Below are 18176 nucleotides of genomic sequence, written 5' to 3' on the forward strand. Positions count from 1 at the left end.
TATTGACAGTGCGATCGAACGCTCCTTTATAATGCGTTGGGCCGGAGGGTGGGAATTTGTTTCCCACGGCCGCTTCATCCGGTGAAATACCAAGTGCGTACTTCTAAGACACCAGGTGTGGTTGTGTGGGTGTGTCTGTGTATGTAGGTGCGTTAATTAATACTTTCAATTGAAGAATATACCTCTAAATGAGACTCGTGAGGGTGATGAAGTGCGCACTAACAAATCGACTGTGAACGGTAGAGATAATCGTTATGTTATTCTGTTTTCTTCGTCCTGCGTTCTGCAAGGGCTGCAGACGTGTAAGATAGGGGTGGTGAGGCACTGCTACTGCTACTATTGTTGCTGGTGGTGTCACTATCGGGCTAGCTGATCGAAAACAATAAAATGACACCCTCGCGTGATGGCCACTTTAAACCGACTAGATTGTGTCGGGTTTTGGACAGAGCGCTAACGATGAAAGTTATTGAGAGTTTTGAAGAGGCATTCAGTTTAGGCATTCAACTAAACTTTTAACACTGAAAAGCTTGTCGAAATTTCTATTTGGGTATTAAAAAGTGATTTCTAAAAAGTTATTGATTCCATTAAAAAAATAATATAAGACCGCTGAGGCGTCCAGGTTCCAGCATCAAAAACATTGGCAGTAAAACAGCACAACAAATGCCTTTGCATAAAAACATAATAGGAAGTTTATATAATTCTTCGTTTTCTCCGTAGAAGAAGAATCGTAGTCCGTCTAATTATGTCTGAACCGCTAGGGTACTTGTCTATCAGAGACTTGTTATTGTAGGCATAGCAAAATATTCATTATTGTGTATGTGAAGGGGGAGGGGTGTCTACGAGGTTTGAACCTATGACGGAAATGGTCGTTCATCGTTCGAATACCTCGGGACCGATGGAAATTTCTTGTTATATCAACAAAAATCAACAAGTAAGCAGCATTTTTAAGCATCCCGGTCATGATCCCAAATTTTTATGAAATTTAAATTCAAATCAAAACACATCACCCCTATCACATATTAAACATATTACATATTAAACTATCGATAATTAGTTTTACATCAACAAGCGCTCTCAATGCACAATATTCTTTCTTAAAGATGCTTGAAAACGCCCTTAGTCACATCAACCAGACTTGAGATATCTTTTATAGCACAACAAACATTATGCCTATTGGCTCACAAAGAAAGAAAAACGTCGATTGCCTTCACTCGTCAAAAACCTTCAATAATGATCGTGCTCCAGAAGGCAAAAAATAATCTAATGGCTTCCAGATGGTCACACAACTATTGTTTCGTTAATTTCTCTCCTAAGTAGGTCCTTATGCCGTTCCATTTCCCAGGACTTTGTCCTGCGCTCACTCTAAGCTGGAAAGAAAGTATTGTTGACGATGCTTGTCCTGACAGCAGTAGCGCTCTAAGAAAAATACACCATAAAACATCTCCTTGGAAAAAAAATACACAGAACCACCATCACCCTACGTACCCTATCGTGTGAACTTTCGTGTGACGGTCCCTAAACCTGACGGTGGACGTATAAAATAAAACACGAGAGTGGATGAAACGGAACCCAAAAAAAAACTCTCCCCACACGCTTTATTACCGTTCAATAAAGCAAGCAACACCGAGCCCGAGCGAACCCGAAACTCGGGACGCACAGCCGCATCAAAGAGCTAAATGATTGGAGTGCAATTAGAATTTTTTTATGGAACGCAGAAAGCAAAAAAATGCCGGACCACAGCCGGGCACACTTTTAGCCACCGCGAAAACAATAGGCCGATAGGTTTTGGGAAAAATAAAAATAAATATACCATCGCAGGATTCTTCCGCGAACCGGAAATGACCTATCAAATTACTACCAACAGCGAACGCACTGACGAACAGGGGCAAGAAGAGCTCGCGGCTCATTTTTAGCAATGAGACGACAGGATCGAGAATCGCTGTAAGACATACATTTTCCCAGCATGATGATTGAGTAGATTTTTTTTGTATTGAATGTGGTTTTTTTCGTCGATTCGCCTCATTATGGTTTAGTTTTTCACTAGCGCGTGCTTTTGTTGCTGCTGGCTGTACTTTTGGCTGTTTTTTTAGAATACTCTAAGTGCAACGTGAACGTGTTATCGGTGTCTGCTCTTTCTCTGCTACAAGTCGGTCATATTTCGTTTGCACTTTTTCACCAATCCTCTGCCGAGGTACACTGAAAGAAAAAAAAATTGCTGAAAAATGAAACCCCTAATTCGTTCCTAGTTTAATGTTGATTGTAGTTTTTTTAAACCTCTTTTCTCAAAAGCGTGGCTGTTGCTGTTACTGGAAAACTCATGCCGAGAAAATCGGACATAAAAACATCGAATTTGATGACTTTGATGGAGTGATGATTGACGTGAGCGTCGTCCGGGCGTACCGTTCCCAGCGCGCGCGCGTTCGGCTTCCCCTTTCCGGTATTGCAGGTGAGTGAAAACTAGCCGGCTCGCCCGTGTGTCCGGCCCACAGCAGGACATTCGACTCCTTGCGGCCAACACTCGAAGTGAGCATACGCTGCACGCTGAGCGGCACACTCACGCGGGGTGAACGCGAGCACCCGAGAGAAGGACACGCAAAATCTAAACCTTACCCACCCTAGCTGGTGCAGTGAAAGGACATTCACGAGCGACCAAAACAGCACGACGTCAAGTAGAGTCCGTGTGTGTGTATATGTGTTTTTTTTGTTATTTCTCATAAATAAAACAGCTATGCGAGATTGTGACCGATGATTAGTCAATTTCCGGATATTTACCGCGAACCATTACCGGGACGAGTGCGCGCGTGTACCAAACACGCGGAGCTGTACCGTGTCCTGCGGTTCCTAATATCCTGTATAAAAAGTTCTATTTACTTTACCAAAAACACACATACAACGCTCGAGAGCTCCCAAATCGCACTAACCGAGGGTAGGTTAGTGTGTTAATTTGTGTTCCGATTAGGTTTGTTGAAGTAAAGCGCCTTCGTTCGTGATCTTTGAGTGTGCCAGAAGTAGAGCTAGTTTAACCATCACGACTCACATCTGCAAAAAAAAAAAAACGCAAATACGCAAACTCTCATTCCTACAGGTTGCCTCGAATTTCAATCATATTCTAACTCAACGCAACACGCGGGAAATATATGCAATCTAGTCAATTTCGGAAAACAATCATCCAAACGTCAATCGTCACAGAAAAGTCGAGACACTCGTGTGCTGTTGCCGTAGTAAAGACCCCTTTTTTCTCGAACACACGCGACTACCCCTTGTATCCTGCACGCCTACAGGACAGGACGGACAGGCGCACCAACCTGCTTGTGCGATTCGATTTGTTATGCAAATCTTTTGTTTACTGAAAACCCTACCCGCAACTACACCCCTGAGGGATATCCTTTTCCGTATCGAAGTTCTCCGCTGGGGAGTCCTTTGAAGGGGCGAACGAGCAATATTCTTGTTTTGATTGAGGTATTGAATTTGACGTGAAATAAATTCAATTTACTTAGGATGCACTTCCAACAGACACTATTTTGCCCTCACCTGCAGAATGGACGCCCCGTAACCCGTCACTTCGCAGCTTATCCGAAACCGATTTTGACAGTTCGTACAGTGGTGTAGCCTTCCCCAACTGCAGCCGACTGTACACTATGCGCACGCACACGGAGTGACACTACCTGGGTGGTCCGACAGACGGTAATCTTGAGCAAACGTAACGCAAGCGTTACGCAAATACCATCAAGCGTCATAAAATAATACATTACCTGTGCGTGTATGGCGAGGCTGCGCAGGCCTTTTTTGGGATAGGCAATTTGCAAACTTGAAGGAGTGCACTACCCTAGCTCGCATCAAGCCAAATCCATTTAGCGCCCGATTCAAGATCGGACCTTTGTGCGGAATGGTATGTGTGCCCAATGTAAAGAAATACACCGTCGGCAAACACCAACCCTTTCTTTTCTGGGCATTCCATGCCAACAATTCAAAAGACTTAAGGTCCCATTGTGTCCTATACAGTCTGCGAAAACTAGGGGCTAATCGAGAAAGAAAGAGAGTTTACCCAAGCAATTCTGACCTCTGGACACACCCTACGAAGCATCAAGCCCAAGCCAACACAGCAGCTTGCGCTGCGATGATGCACTCTGGATGCAACCAATAAGGTGCGGTGAAACAGCGGAAGGTGACCCATTAGCACCCGGGCTATTTAGCACCATTTGTTTTGCTGCAACAGAAAACAATGGGATCCACTCAGTAGGCAGAGGAAATTTTGCACACGTTGGTTATGTATAAACCCGATGGTGATACGAAGAGAGTAACACTGGTGTTTAATGTTATGCGCATTAGCGAAGCTTCGATGCCAGCAATTGAAGGCTGCAGGAAGTGTTAAGCCGTATCCGGCCCTAGTTAGGACAGAGATTATTACAGCTTGCGTCAGTAATTTCATAAAACATCCAGTTCCGAGTTCTGCTCATGCACTCAGGGCCCCGTGAGAGTTGGTTGTTGGATAACTCACTGAAAACAGGTACCGACATGTTTGTGCGCGAACACACATCAGCTTCAATTACCGATGTTGCACCAGACACCACAAAAGTGGCCACGCTAGCTTTCGATGAAATGCTCCGTTTTACAGCGTAGACGAACGTTTAGCCCTCGCTGGTCCTTTTGTTTTCGTGCCGTTTCACTTTCTCAGCTACGAATTCTGAAAACACTGATCCCCCATATTTGTATCTCTTTTACGCGTTTACCCTTTACTGAGGGCAAACACAGGGCAAAAGCAAAGCGGCGATACCAGTAGAAGCAAACACAGGGGGCTAAGAAAAACAACTAGAAAGCATCCACAAACACCCATAACTTGATATTTTCATTCTCCTGGTGTGGTTCTTCGTATCTTGTTTAAAGTGCTTCCCTCCGCAACATATCCCTGCATATCCCTCCCACCACGCAGCGTCATCTCCCCCGGCTAATGGTTCCAATTTCCATTCGTAACATCACGCGACACAACAGCTTCGTCTGTAAGGTTTATTGCTTTACCTCTTTTGAGTTTTCTGTTCGCTCGCTTTTCTCTTTTCCGCATCAACCGTTCCACGGACGGTCTGCTGGTCCTTCGAACCGGACTGCGCGCGATCGCGATCCAGTGACGAAACGATGATACTAATGATTGCTTCGATGACGCTGCACGTGTTCCACAACTGCTTCCAAAACGGACGAAACCGGTTTCGGACGTCGGCCCGAGCCCCCCTACTGTGTTTGTTCGATTCTACTTGTCTCGCACTGCGAAGATGAAAGAAGGCAATAAAAGCGAGACTGCAAGAAGCAGACGCTTCAGCTTCTAGCGCATAAGATTTGCGATCGTCGCCGTTGTATGAACGCATACACATAGCGGGGGCAGAAGAACACAACTGTGGTAAACAAAGTGACCAGAACTGCTGATTTATTGATACTAACGATGCGCGTTACGTTCTGAAGTTGATAGGTACGCTCTGTTCCAGTGTGTAACCATCCGGACGGTGTTACTTTAGTTCAACCCCAGCGAGTAGAATGTAACCCTGTTGCTGTGATACGATCTGAACCTGATGCTCTCACCGTTCTTTTCGATATGGTCTAATTCTGTTGCTCTCTCCATCGGCTCAATCTAAACTTGCTCTCCTAAGCTTTTTTTGTGATCCGTTCTGAATCTGCTGCTCTCAGCGTTCCTTGCAATCCAGTATGAAACACCAGTCGATCCCTTCGTATTTAGCTCTTTCTAGTGCACAAACATCAATCATCGTGCCTGCAAAAGTAGTTGACCGAACGAATACAATTTTGTTTGTCGTCAACTGTCCGCATCTTAAGAGTTTTTACAAGCCAGAATAAAAAGTCAACAAACCATTTTCACTCTATATAGATACACTCTATCTGTCAAACGATGAGTTTTTCACCGCACCGCAGCTAATTTTAAAAGGCTCAATATGTTTGTTATAGAAACAAATGTTTACAAACCATTCACTACCATGGCAATTCAGAATGGCGCACATAACCATAATTCTCTCATTTTTATAACCATGTAATGCTACGATTGTTGTTATGTTTGATTATGTCTGAAAACATTTCAATAAAAAAAAAGTTCAAACCCATTGGACAACTACTTACACAATTTGCAGTACCATTCAGTGTAGATGCAAATACTTTTTGCAGTCGTTGTTTCGTTGCGATCATCTAGAATATGGATAACTTTTTCAGATCAAATTTCGTGTAAAATAAAAGTGTGATTCTGTAAATTAAATACACTGGTATAAAGTTTTGATACGTTTAAAAATTGTGTAATTACGGCTCCGTTTTAACGTATGAAAGATTTGTTCCATTTCTGCCATTTTATTTTCGGAATTTCCGAAGTAATTTTTATCTTGTTTTTCATAACAACAAAACAGATTTCTCGCTTTTTTATCAAGAAAGTAAAAATGCACTACGCATTTATAACCATTGTCTTGAACGAAAATCCCAATAGAAGGTTATCTCGACAACTTATATTGCCTCGCAACTACCGACATTTCTTTTTGTGTTCCTACGAGCATTTGGGTAGATATGGCAAGTCATATTGGGTAGATGTAATGGAGTTGGCAGCTTTTACCAAAGCAGGAAAATATAAATTGTGCATACACATAATTGTATCTATACCGATAGGAATTTCACATAAAGCCATTTTTCGTTTGAATACAACATGTATACCAAAAATAGATATTATTTTAAGGCAAACGAACAGAATAATAATATTAAAACACTCCTTTTCGCTTCTCTAATTTAAATGCAAATAAACTTAAGAGCTAAATGTAAAATAACGCGCAGGCAACGAAAACAAATTGATTCCATCTACCCCAAGTAACATGGCCACAACGGACAAAACAATCTGGTCACCCTAGTGATCGATGACTTCGATAGGATAGAAAACCGATGTTTCACTCTTTTTCAGTTTCTCCAGGTTGTTTTGGGTTTTTTCCTGCTAAATGTGTAGCTCCGGCCCTCGCACGAGCTTGGGCGAGGTTTAAATTAGTAATGGACGGGACGGCTCCAAATATCCAGCTCCAACCAACGGCTCCCGAGACGGTTCCGCATCAACGGATTTTGGAGTCGGTTATAAAACAGTGCACCAAAATATTTCCTTTCCAAATGAATTTCAAACAGGAATATCAATTGAAAAATGCAGAACTTACATAATTTTTAGTCATAAACTAATCAAAGCCAATAATTAAACTCGGTCTAATATTTCGGCCGATAGTGTCCGTTCACGCAATAAAATATACTGACAGCAGCTTCACAGCCTTTCATTTGAGGATTTGGACGTACAAATCAACCGGTAAATAGCTAAAGCTCCAAATAGTATATCAACAACATTTTGATACATTTCTTCAAAGTTATGTTTTGAACATCTTTAACAAACCATACAGTTACATATCTTGAGAACGGATGATCCGAGAACGAAATGTTATACGTGAGTAGGGACCAACGAATACCACACAATGCATGCACGTACTGTCAATACTGCGATTACATCGGGTGGTAGTTACTACTCTCGCTAAAATCTAGATTCGTTTTTTACGCTATCGTACAATATCGTCTCCATTGCACCATTAGTCCGGAGCCGTGAGTGCGGAGCTAACTCCAGGCAAAGGAGCCGTTAATACGCTCCGAAACGCACATCACAAGTTTAAATTTGCAACACGCCGAACATACTGCATACGGCATACAGGATAGAAGAAGCGAAACATTCAACTGGTACTCGCCAGACCTGGGTCTTCCTTCTGTTTCAGCTTCCTACACGCGTCTTCCGCCTGAACGACGTAGGCTTTATTCATCAAACTATCATTTATTCCTGTTCGAACATGTTCGATCGTGTTCTAGACCGGTGGCCGATCGAGGTCGAGAGGTCTGGCCCCTGGAGATCTGGGGAAGGTTAAAATGGTTAACTCAATTTAACAGCCATTTACTGATCCATTCACCTGAGGAAGCTACGCAACTCCTTCCGTTGAAAGGGAGGCTTAAGGGACTGCGTCGGTGTTTCAATCCATTGTTGTTACTTTGCTTTTACTTGAACGTTGGGGCCATTACAGGGATCTTGTAGCCCCCAAAAACCGGGAAGACTCGTAACAGGAGATGAACCGGGTAATGTAAATTTCATGCGCATCTGCATAAGGATAGTCGGACATATGACGAGCCTTATCACTTGGTATCGCTGAGGGTAAACCGGTTTCACAAGCTATGTACGTTCCTTCGGACACAGCAAGGACGCTGGTTGGGAGCTCGATAGATTGTCTCCGTTTGGTACCATTTGCTGCATTTTTATCTTAATTTCAATCTCTCTCTCTCTTTCTCTCTCTCTCTCTCTATCTGTCTCTCTCTGTCTCTCTGTCTCTCTCCCTCTCTCTCTCTCTGTATCTCTCTCTTTCTTTCTCTCTCTCGCTCTTTCTCTTTCTCTTTCTTTCTCTCTCTCACTCTCAATTTCTTTCTTGTTCTGTTTCTGGTTCAATCTTCGCTCAGGTGACCGGCACCTTCCGTAACCCAATTTTAATCCCCCTCACATTGCTCTTCTGATGTACCGCTACCGCTACCGTGAGCTCCACCGTGTGTACATTGTAAAAACGAAAACCAGTAGCCAGCGATTTTATGTGTATGTATATCACGCTGATCTTTCCATTATCTTATGCCTTCTCCTTCGCGCAGGAACGTGTGCGTCAAGGGATTGTCGGATCGCTAGCAACTGCGCGTTTCTGCGCGTTCTGTCTTATTCTTGCTGTCCGCTCCCAACAAGCTGTCAAGCGTAATTTGAAGTTCGAAGCCTCCTCCAGTTGATTGTTTTATGGCAAACATTTAAAATAAACCGCTACAGCTCGCATACGAGTTTATAATAACTCGCTTTTTTTTCGCTTACACGATAAATTCCCACGCTTGTGTCACCCCAGCTAGGGGAACACCCTTTTCCGTAGCATCCACAACTTTTCCAACTTATTTTCATTGCTTTTGTATCGCGTCTCTGATTTAATTAGTCATCCAATTGATTTCTTCCCTTTCGTTGGACAAAACCGAATCGAAGTTGAAAAAAACACAACCTAAAAGCCCCAAATGTCCAGTGTACATGTGTGTGTGTATTGTTGCATTACCTCATGTGTTCGGTGTATCACAACAGCACACAACTTAAACAGAAAAAGACCGTTTGGGGGGGGGGAAAAACTCATCCTCTTCGTAAACGGTGCGGGCCGGGAGCAGAGAACGCAGGTTGAAAAGTGAAACACATCCGCAACCGGGAAACGCACGGCAAGCGTTATAAAGCGGAGAACACGAATGAAACGGTCAAGGAAAGGCCCCGAAGGGCAGGAAAGCATGCGAAGCAAAGAGCGATAGAAAGGAGATATACAAATAATTACAAATGAACAGCGACGTGGAGGGTTTAGTGGATGGTGGTGGGAAAAGGGACAGTTTGATGTAGAACGACGAAGAAGCATGCCGTAAAAAAAACAACAACAGAAACAAAATAAAAGAGAACACAGCAGAGGATAGTTTCTCCTCGTACATTTGGGCTCAATTTCCGAAACTTCCCATGGGAGGCAGGGAAGACGCTGCCTGGTTTTCGGGCAAGCAAGGTAAGAAAAAGAGATAGCCAAGACGAGAATTAAGTCACCTTTCCATAATCGCAGTGCAGGGCGATGTTCCCCATGCGTCCGAGCGCAACACAGTAGCAATCACGGACGAGAGCGAAATTAGAAAGAAAAAAATAAACATTATCAAACCCACAGCAACAAATAAAGGCCTTGCGCAGGAATGGTAGGACGGTAAGTGACGAACATAAAACGCGACAACAGCAGCACCTATTCTCATCGCTCATCCGTTTGCCGCTCCTTCGCTTCTGTTGCCTTTCTCTACACGCAACAGCACGTGGGAGATATGATGGTGCAAGATATCGCATGTGTGTACTCGGTGGATCCAGCTCGAAGGGCCATTATTTTATTTTAATTTTATACCTCAGAAGCAGCAGCGGAGACGGTAGCGGCTGCGAAGGCAGAATCGACCGAATGAAAATCCCTGTCAATCACGCCACAGCACTTGATCGGTTTAACAACAATCACAATCGGTTCAACAACGCAAGCACGAAATGATTCCAACGTTAGAAAAATAGTGCCGGCTAGTTATTTTGTTTCTGCCCGCCAATCAATTTACCAATTGTACGGCGTGCTGCCACAGCGTTTTGCCTAAAAATAAAATATCAAAGCACAATATGCGCTCGCGTCAACAGCCGACAGCAGCAGCATCATGGGACTTTCCCGGCGTAACGGCGTTATAGCTACGCTTTTCCAAACCATTGACACCAGCAGCCCGGTGCACTGCAAGTGGGTGAAAACGATCACGAAAGCGAGATGACGAGCGACGACTGTGTACGGGAGAGGCCCACATAAAACGTTCTGGTACGGTATGTTTGTGCCACGCAGCTTGCAAAAAAAAAAACAAAAAAAAACAAAACAAACTCAGTTTTTTGACGGAATACACATTTTCGCATTACGTACCGGATTATGCACCGAGTGCCCAGTGGTCGCATGCATGCCTGTTGGATGTGACAATCGTTCTTAGGAAATCTATAGCAGGCGCACTCAAAATTTGACACCTGACCAGGGTCTGATTGTTTTCCGATTGAAGGGGTGGTTCTCGCGCCGCAAAGTAAATTGAGAAGTAACCCAAACGGATAGGGCAGCGTAGGTTTTTCGCTGCCGATATACGACTGACCTTCCGAGCCCTTGAAACAGGAAGTCCTGGCGACACACATTGTCGTGCGCCCCTGCAAGCCGAGAGCAAACGGGTCAGTATCGGTAGTTGAGCTGAAGGAAACCAGCGAAGGGTCAAACCTACCTGCTGGTGGCCGGATGGGTGCAGAAAGTGGCAAACACCTTGCCGATACACATGCACACAAAAGTCAGCCCGGCGACAGGGAAATAAAACTACCGACCGAAATCTACCGCCGCACACCGCGAGCGATGGAAGAAAGGGGGCGAGAGATTTGAGGTGGGTGAGGTACAAACCACCATCCTCAGCGGTGACACACCGGGCAGCAATCACACAAAGAAGCAGACGTTTTGCTGTGAGCGCGCTACAGAGTCCCGACGAACGGGCGGGACACGGACGTTACCAAGCGGTGTGACCCAGCGTGCGGATCAACGGGGCAGTAAGCGCTACGGAGAACTTGGTCGAGGGAAAAAGAGAGCATAACTAATCTAGAGAGAGAGAGAGAACAAAAAAGAAGTGAGAGAGAGGATGAAAAAGAGCGAGCGCGCGGGACGGATTGTGTTTGATCGAAAGGAAGCGGCTGCGGTGTAATATGCAACTCATATTCAAACGTTTTTGGTCTATTTATGCTATCAACTGTGCAGCACCCATTTACGGTCGGGAGGATGGTAAATGAAGCGAGGTGAAAATGAGAGAGAGACAGAGGTAAAGATTGATAGAGAAATAGAGAGAGAGAAAATAAGAGAGAGAGAGAGAAAAAGAGAGAGAAAGAGAGAGAGAGAGAGAGAAAGACAGAGAGAGAACGCTTCCGCCCGCGATCAGTCAATTCAAGCGCGAGGAGCCCTTGCTGAGTTCAGCGCCAAATTCTTCTCCCAATACCCCCTTTTTCCCAACCCGGTTACACTCGAAAACAGAACACATTGCTTCCGCAATCGACCTTTAACCATCTTATTCTAACCATGTCCTACCATTTCTCTCTCGCTCTTTAGCTCTGGCTCTCGTTTCGTTCAAATGCATCTCTTCGGAGCGAAATTTCGGTATGTTTTGAATGATTGGGTTTGCTCTCGACCTCCAAAGCGCGACCCAGACAAAAAACGCATCGCAATTGCGATTAATCGCAACCAGCTTCCCTTGTTCCAGGTGTAGTGCGAGAGCGAGCGAGCGATACGCTTTTGCGCCTTCTCGAGCAACCGACACCCGAAGAGGGCCCGAACTGTAGGCTCTCTCGCTCGCTCGGGTATCGCCTGCTCGCTTGCACGCTCGCGCGCGCTCTCACTCTGTTGCATGCACGTGAACGGGCCTGTTGCGTCTCGGGTGAGTTAGTTGGGAAATCGAACAACACCCGAACGAAGAAAGAACTGCTCCTTTCTCTGGTATATTGCAGCGCTGCACCGCGGAGCGTGCATTAGTTTACGTCCAACGTTCGAGTCATGCGGATGTGTTTTTCCCACCTGCCTGAGCGACCAGCGACTCTTTGTCTTTGCCAGTGTCGTCGACCGGAAGCAAGGTTGTAGTGAAGAGGCAAATATTTCCCGCCCGTGTTGCAACGTATAGAATTCGAAAAAGTATTATCGACGTGCGATCCAGTGAATCGGGCTTGACACGAAAGTATAAAAAGGTTCCTTTTGGGAGCCAGGAGAAAAAGCAAAACAAAAGACAAGCAAATTACCGTTGCATGAAAAAACAACACAAAAGCTTGCTGGTAACGTTTCGCGAATGCATCTGTTGCATCGGTGCAGTGTCGATCGGTGCCAAGTGTTAGCTTTCCCAGTGCGAAGGGCAGTGTGACTGTGTTGTGAATCCAGTGAAGCGTGAGCGACGTTCAAATCATTCAACACTAAAAAAAAACTGCAATCTATCCGAAAGCGTAGTGGGTGGATCGTTTTTTGTTTTACTGGTGCAAGATGGCAATCGCATTCTACATACCGTCGCTGGACGACGAGGCGGAAAACCTGCGCCTGCTGCAGCAGCAACAGATGGTGCTGCAGAGGCAGTACCTGCTGCAGCAGCAGTACCACCTGCAGGCCCAGTTGAATCTGGTCCACCAGCAGCAGCTCGCGCTGGAGCAACAATCAGCCGCCATATCCACCAACACGGCCGCCCCGGGCACTGCCGGGCCGAACGCCGCCACAGTCACCGCCGCAACACCGCAACCACCAGCAGCGTCAATGCCACCATCAACAACCACCAACACCCAGATCCCGTCGATGGTCTCGGCAGCCGGATCCACTCAGCAGCAGCACCAGCAGCACCATCACCAACACCAACGGTTCCAGGTGGTCCGGGCAGTGCTGCACGACATCCTGTTCCGTCATCTGCTGGACAGTAAGTATGCCTCGCCGAACGATCGCAACGAAACGCCACCGGTCGCCTAGGGGTCGCGTGCCCCGCCGGGTCTCTCTAATTCCTGAAACTAATCATCTCTGTCTGTGCGTGTGTGTGTGTGTGTGTGTTTGTGTGTGTCGTTGCGGTTGTTGCGCGGTTTAGATGATCCAGCCTGCAGTCGGTGTACGATCTGCAGCAAGCTGCTCCTGCTGCTCCGAAAAATTTGTTAAACAGTGTATGCGTGTGTGCGCGCTTTGTAGCATCTGCATCTGCACCAAAAAAGAAAAAAAGAAAGCCAAAGCCGCTGAGAATCTACAACAACAACTACTACTACAACTACTACTGCCGCAACATAAGTCACCATTTTCTGCGATGTTTCTACCGACACAAAGACGACGAAGAAGGAGGAGGAGGACGACTACCGATCGAAACCCCAAGACATTAAACCCCAAGCGAGTGAGACGTTCAATCTCTGCACCGGCGTACGGTGTGGTGTATGTGGCTGTGATCCATCTTTTTTCAAACGAAACCAAACCCTCCTTGGGGGCCGGTCCGTGGGCTGTGCATTAACCAGACGGTGCATTTGTTTTTCATACGACTTTCTACGCGCGGCGCGTCCAAAGGACTCCGCCCGCAGGCACCGACGGTATCCGGACTGGTAGTTTATCCGGTAAGTAGTGTGACAGTTGTCTCGTTAACATGCTGAAGAATTTATTTTGAGATCTGTGACAGTATGTGTGTGTTGTTTTTAAGTTTAAAGTTTTTTTTCTGTAGTTCTAATAATTTTGGCACAAGACCCATTAAAACTTTTCATAAAAAAGAACAGTTTATGAAGGTATCAGAAAATATTGAACAGCATTTAGAAAGTGCGCCTAACGTATCAGGATTCGCTGAAATCCTATGCATTATTTCACAATCTGTTTTTTTCACAAACGTCATCGAGATCACCTTAAGCATCATAAATTCAGCCATTTCCTGTTGAAATTAATCTAATTATTATTCTAATATGATTTCTTTTTTTTCGTTTCTCTTTCCGTTTTCTTCTCTTCTTCTGTAGAATTTTCATCGGTAGGGCATTCGATGGTGTCGTCGTCAGTATCGTAGGCATGAATTATAATGCAAAATATTTCAACCACCACTTCCAACCAATGCAGCAAAAAAAAATCAAACTCACATGCTGAAGATGGAGATGGTCTACAAAGAACGCTGAAAGAGCAAGGCGAGGAGACACAAGATGCCAAGAGCAAACAGAGAACCTGTGCCAACTATCGGACGTTCGAAGGGACTGTTCCTGTAGAAAAGGGAAAGAAGGTAGGGCACACACATACATCTAATATTAGCGTTATTATTAGTTTTTGTCGATCGCTCTTTTGTCGATAATTCTCTCATGGGCTGCTCTAGAATCTGTCGTACACAGCATACGAAAAATTTGTCACCCAACTCTTTTGTTTTCATTTTTTAAGTACCATAACAAGCTTACTTATTTATCACCATGACAAGCTACAATAGCATAAAAATGGTCAAAATGTATGTAACATTTATTGAAAATACGAAAACAAACAGTCGGGCACCTCCAAAAATTTGAGCTTATGAATTTAGGATACTTGCTATGCTTTTTTTTTCTTTCACAAATTAGTATCACCATAGGGCATGGGAGCTAATAAGCTGACATAATTTTTTATGAGGTGTGACGAAAAAACATACTGATGTGAATTACGACATGTTTAACAGTGTTTGATCAGGATTTAGTAGTGTGGTCTCCAACCTTTGGTCCGCCACTTGTGGCTCGTGGTGTAAAAAGACGTGGTACGCGAAAAGTTTGAAAGCTTATTATAATACATATAGTTCAATTTTTTCCTGCACAATCAAGATTAAATTTTCAATAGGCTTTTCTAGAATAATATGATACATATTTTTGATCAAAAAGCATTAAACTCAGTCTACTAAACAAATGCACTTAATATATGTGAGTGATCGTAAAAAAGGTTGGTGAGCTCTGTTCTAATGCACCTCTATACAACATCATAGGAATGTTCTTCTAGTTTATGGTATGACTGATTCTTAAGCAATCCCTAAGAGAGAGAAAGAGATAGCGATAGAGAGAGGAAGAGAAAGAGAGAAAGAGAGACAACGCCAATCGTTTCGTTATAAAACAAAAATTTGCAAACAACCAACCCCGCAATTCTTCCCTATGGTGGGGAAAATTTAATTGAAAAGGTTTGTTTAAGACGTCCAAAAGATTTGTGCATAATTGTGCATCTTATAATTACATCAAGTTGTGCGTGTATGTGTGTTTCATATCAATTCTTAACTACCCAACAATAGTAGAAACGGAGGAATCGCATCAGTTGGGATCCGGTAATGGAAGGGTCGATAGGAACACATATTTACTTGTGTTTTTGAGGAGCATCGAACATGCCACATTCGGTTTTAATATTGTAATTGGTTTCATTCTGCCCGTTGGCAGCATACCACATATACACACAAATACACTTAAAATACTTAATTACTTACAAAAGCGTGTAGATTGTAAGCAGTAACTCGAAATAGATTTACGCAACAACAACAAAAACCCATTATACTACTATATACCCTACACTATTCTTAAACGGATACCGTGACCGTGGTTTGAACTTAGCATTGTAAGACATTTTAACCTGGCTGTAAGAAATAACCATTGCTTTGTAAAGAAAAGAAAAACAAACAAACAAATGCGACGTTGTGTTATAGAGAGGTTCGTCATTTGCACGATCAATGGAAGCGAAGCGTAGGAGTCGTTCGCCGAGAACATCACAAAAACTACTTAGTGCAAATATCCAAACAACAACAAAAAAAAAACACCCCCTTAAACCTAATCCTTATTGGTAAATGCTATTTTGCGGGGGCGCTTTTTCCAAGTTTCGAACTCTCGACGGCATAACATATCAAAACTGCCAACTGCGTAACAAAATGAAAAGTAACAACAAAAAAAAAGAAGCAATAATCAAATTTGGCCTCGTGTAATCAAAAACGTTTGAATTTCCGTTTTGTTTAAATCTTTTTTGTTCTGCATTTGCTTCTCCCATTTGTTCGTGCGGGTAGATTGTGGCGGTGGTAACTTTGCTTCTACTATTATTATTTATCGTCCATCACGTGTAGGTTAAGTTCGTGATTTCGTTTACGGTCAGCTTTCGATCAAGATCTCATTAAAGCACTTTGTGTACTCTCCCCCTTCGCCGTCTCCTTCCCATAACCACCGTACGATCAGGGTCCAAAGTATTACTTCAGTTGGGACATGTGTGTTTGTGGTTGAGGGATGTGAAGGGATGTGTAAATTTGTTAATTGGTATCCCGAATTCGAAAAAAACAAACAATTCTATTGAAATTCGTCTCATAAAAATAATTAAAAAAAAAAACAATTACACATGTGCATAACCCCCGCCCAATTAACAATACTGACCCGACTGTTCGGTGGTTTTGGTTAAAACAAGAACAAACGAAACCAAAAGCTTCTTAATCTAATGTCAGTCTAGTTTATTTTTTGCATTTTAAACGATGCTATGTTTTATTTAGTGCATTTTCCCTGCTTCACCTTGCGTACTACTCCCCGCCCCACCACTCATTACAAAATCAACACTCTACGTTGATTTTCAATGCTCTCGCTGATTGCTGTGACATTTAAAATTAAACAAAAACTACGAAGAGCGCGAGATGTGTGCAAGCTAGGAACGCAGATAAACCAATAAGGTCCTTTTCCATGTTGTACCGTGTTTCTGCCAGCCACACGTCTCGTGCTCATTAGATAAGCGTATGTAGTAATATTTTTATTCGTTTTTTACGTTTATTTTTTAACACTAGAACTACCAAGTGTTTTAAGTGTCTATGACAAAACTGCTGGATAAAACATTTTGATGAGCTGAATTTTGTTTTATTACTTCAATTTAAGCTTTATCAGTCAAAATGACCGGTAGTTCTAATGTTAAAATCGTACCTTCTGCTCTGTCCCTTCGGATCGGAAAATGCAATTTTTGTTTGCCACATAACAAACAAGATCCCACAAGGACGGATGTTGAGAAGGATTCGTTTTATTTTTTATTATTATTTTGAGCTATGATTATTTTGTCTTATTTTCTAATTCGACGCAACAACCGTAGTCGACGAAGAAGAAGAAGAAGAAGAAAAAACAACCAATGCGAAATGAGGTTTTTCTTCGGTGCATAGTTTCGAGGAGAGAGAAGAGAGAAACCAAAATGCGTAAATTCGTAAATATCTTCTTCTTTGGCTCAACAACCGATGTCGGTCAAGACCTGCCTGTACCCACTCTTGTGGGCTTGGCTTTCAGTGACTAATTGATTCCCCCCCATAGCAGGATAGTCAGTCCTACGTATGGCGGCGCGGTCTATTTGGGGAATGAACCCATGACGGGCATGTTGTTAAGTCGTACGAGTTGACGACTGTACCACGAGACCGACCGAGAAATTCGTAAATATACACTATATTTTTTCATTCTCATCGTACTCACCTTCTCCTCCTCCGCTCCGTAATTATCGGTTGAGTTTTGTTTTCCCTGAACATTGTGAGTTACTGGAAGTAAGTCGGGTTAGTGTTTAAGGAAAGCAAACAATGTGATCATTAGTAGAGCAGCTAAGCCAATAAAGAAAAAGCACAGCATTTAAACTAAAAGCGTAAAATCGAACTGAAACAATGGCGAGTTGTATTTGTATTTTATTCCCCTACAGGTGTGCATTGTTGAAAGAAACTAGCATAAACATGAAAGTTGAGAGTTAATCTTTGCTTTGTGCCTGAATTATGGCTTGAAAGAAGAATAAACCGAAGTGTCGTAATATGACAAATATCACAAACAAACCATGAAAGAGTCGTAAACATGTTGTCACAAAGCTTCTCGAATGGAGGTAATTTGAACTATATAACGCCGTTTCAAGTCAACGTTGGTCGTACGCAAAACAATAAAACATAATTACCGTTGTCATCGTGCCCACTTCGGACGTCTTGAGCGCAAATGTGTCGACAAAATAAGAAAACCTATTACTCGTTCCGTTTTTCATCCTTTTCAAGGACAAACAGCGCTCGGTCTGACCTCGCTCTGCGATCCTTTTTCGACCTTTCTGTGCCACGTTTTGTTC

General features: G+C 43.5%; 1 protein-coding gene and 1 long non-coding RNA gene across 2 annotated transcripts; one reads left to right on the plus strand and one right to left on the minus strand.

Annotated features, from left to right (window-relative positions):
• Positions 1 to 5900: 5900 nt before the first annotated feature.
• LOC4575979 (uncharacterized) lies at positions 5901 to 11321 on the minus strand. Its single transcript, XR_009766523.1, has 3 exons — positions 10855 to 11321; positions 10515 to 10783; positions 5901 to 10412 (listed from the first exon to the last, which is right to left on the minus strand). It is a non-coding gene; the product is annotated as an uncharacterized LOC4575979 (long non-coding RNA).
• A 790-nt stretch (positions 11322 to 12111) lies between these two features.
• Positions 12112 to 17728, plus strand: LOC5666836 (myb-like protein Q). The gene is made up of 3 exons (XM_061652331.1): positions 12112 to 13053; positions 13216 to 13723; positions 14111 to 17728. Exons 1-2 carry the CDS (start codon positions 12633 to 12635, stop codon positions 13281 to 13283), a joined length of 489 nt encoding a protein of 162 aa, XP_061508315.1. The 5' UTR covers positions 12112 to 12632; the 3' UTR covers positions 13284 to 13723; positions 14111 to 17728.
• The last annotated feature ends 448 nt before the right edge of the window (positions 17729 to 18176 follow it).

This window comes from Anopheles gambiae, chromosome X, assembly GCF_943734735.2.
Source record: "Anopheles gambiae chromosome X, idAnoGambNW_F1_1, whole genome shotgun sequence".
Lineage (NCBI taxonomy): Eukaryota > Metazoa > Arthropoda > Insecta > Diptera > Culicidae > Anopheles > Anopheles gambiae.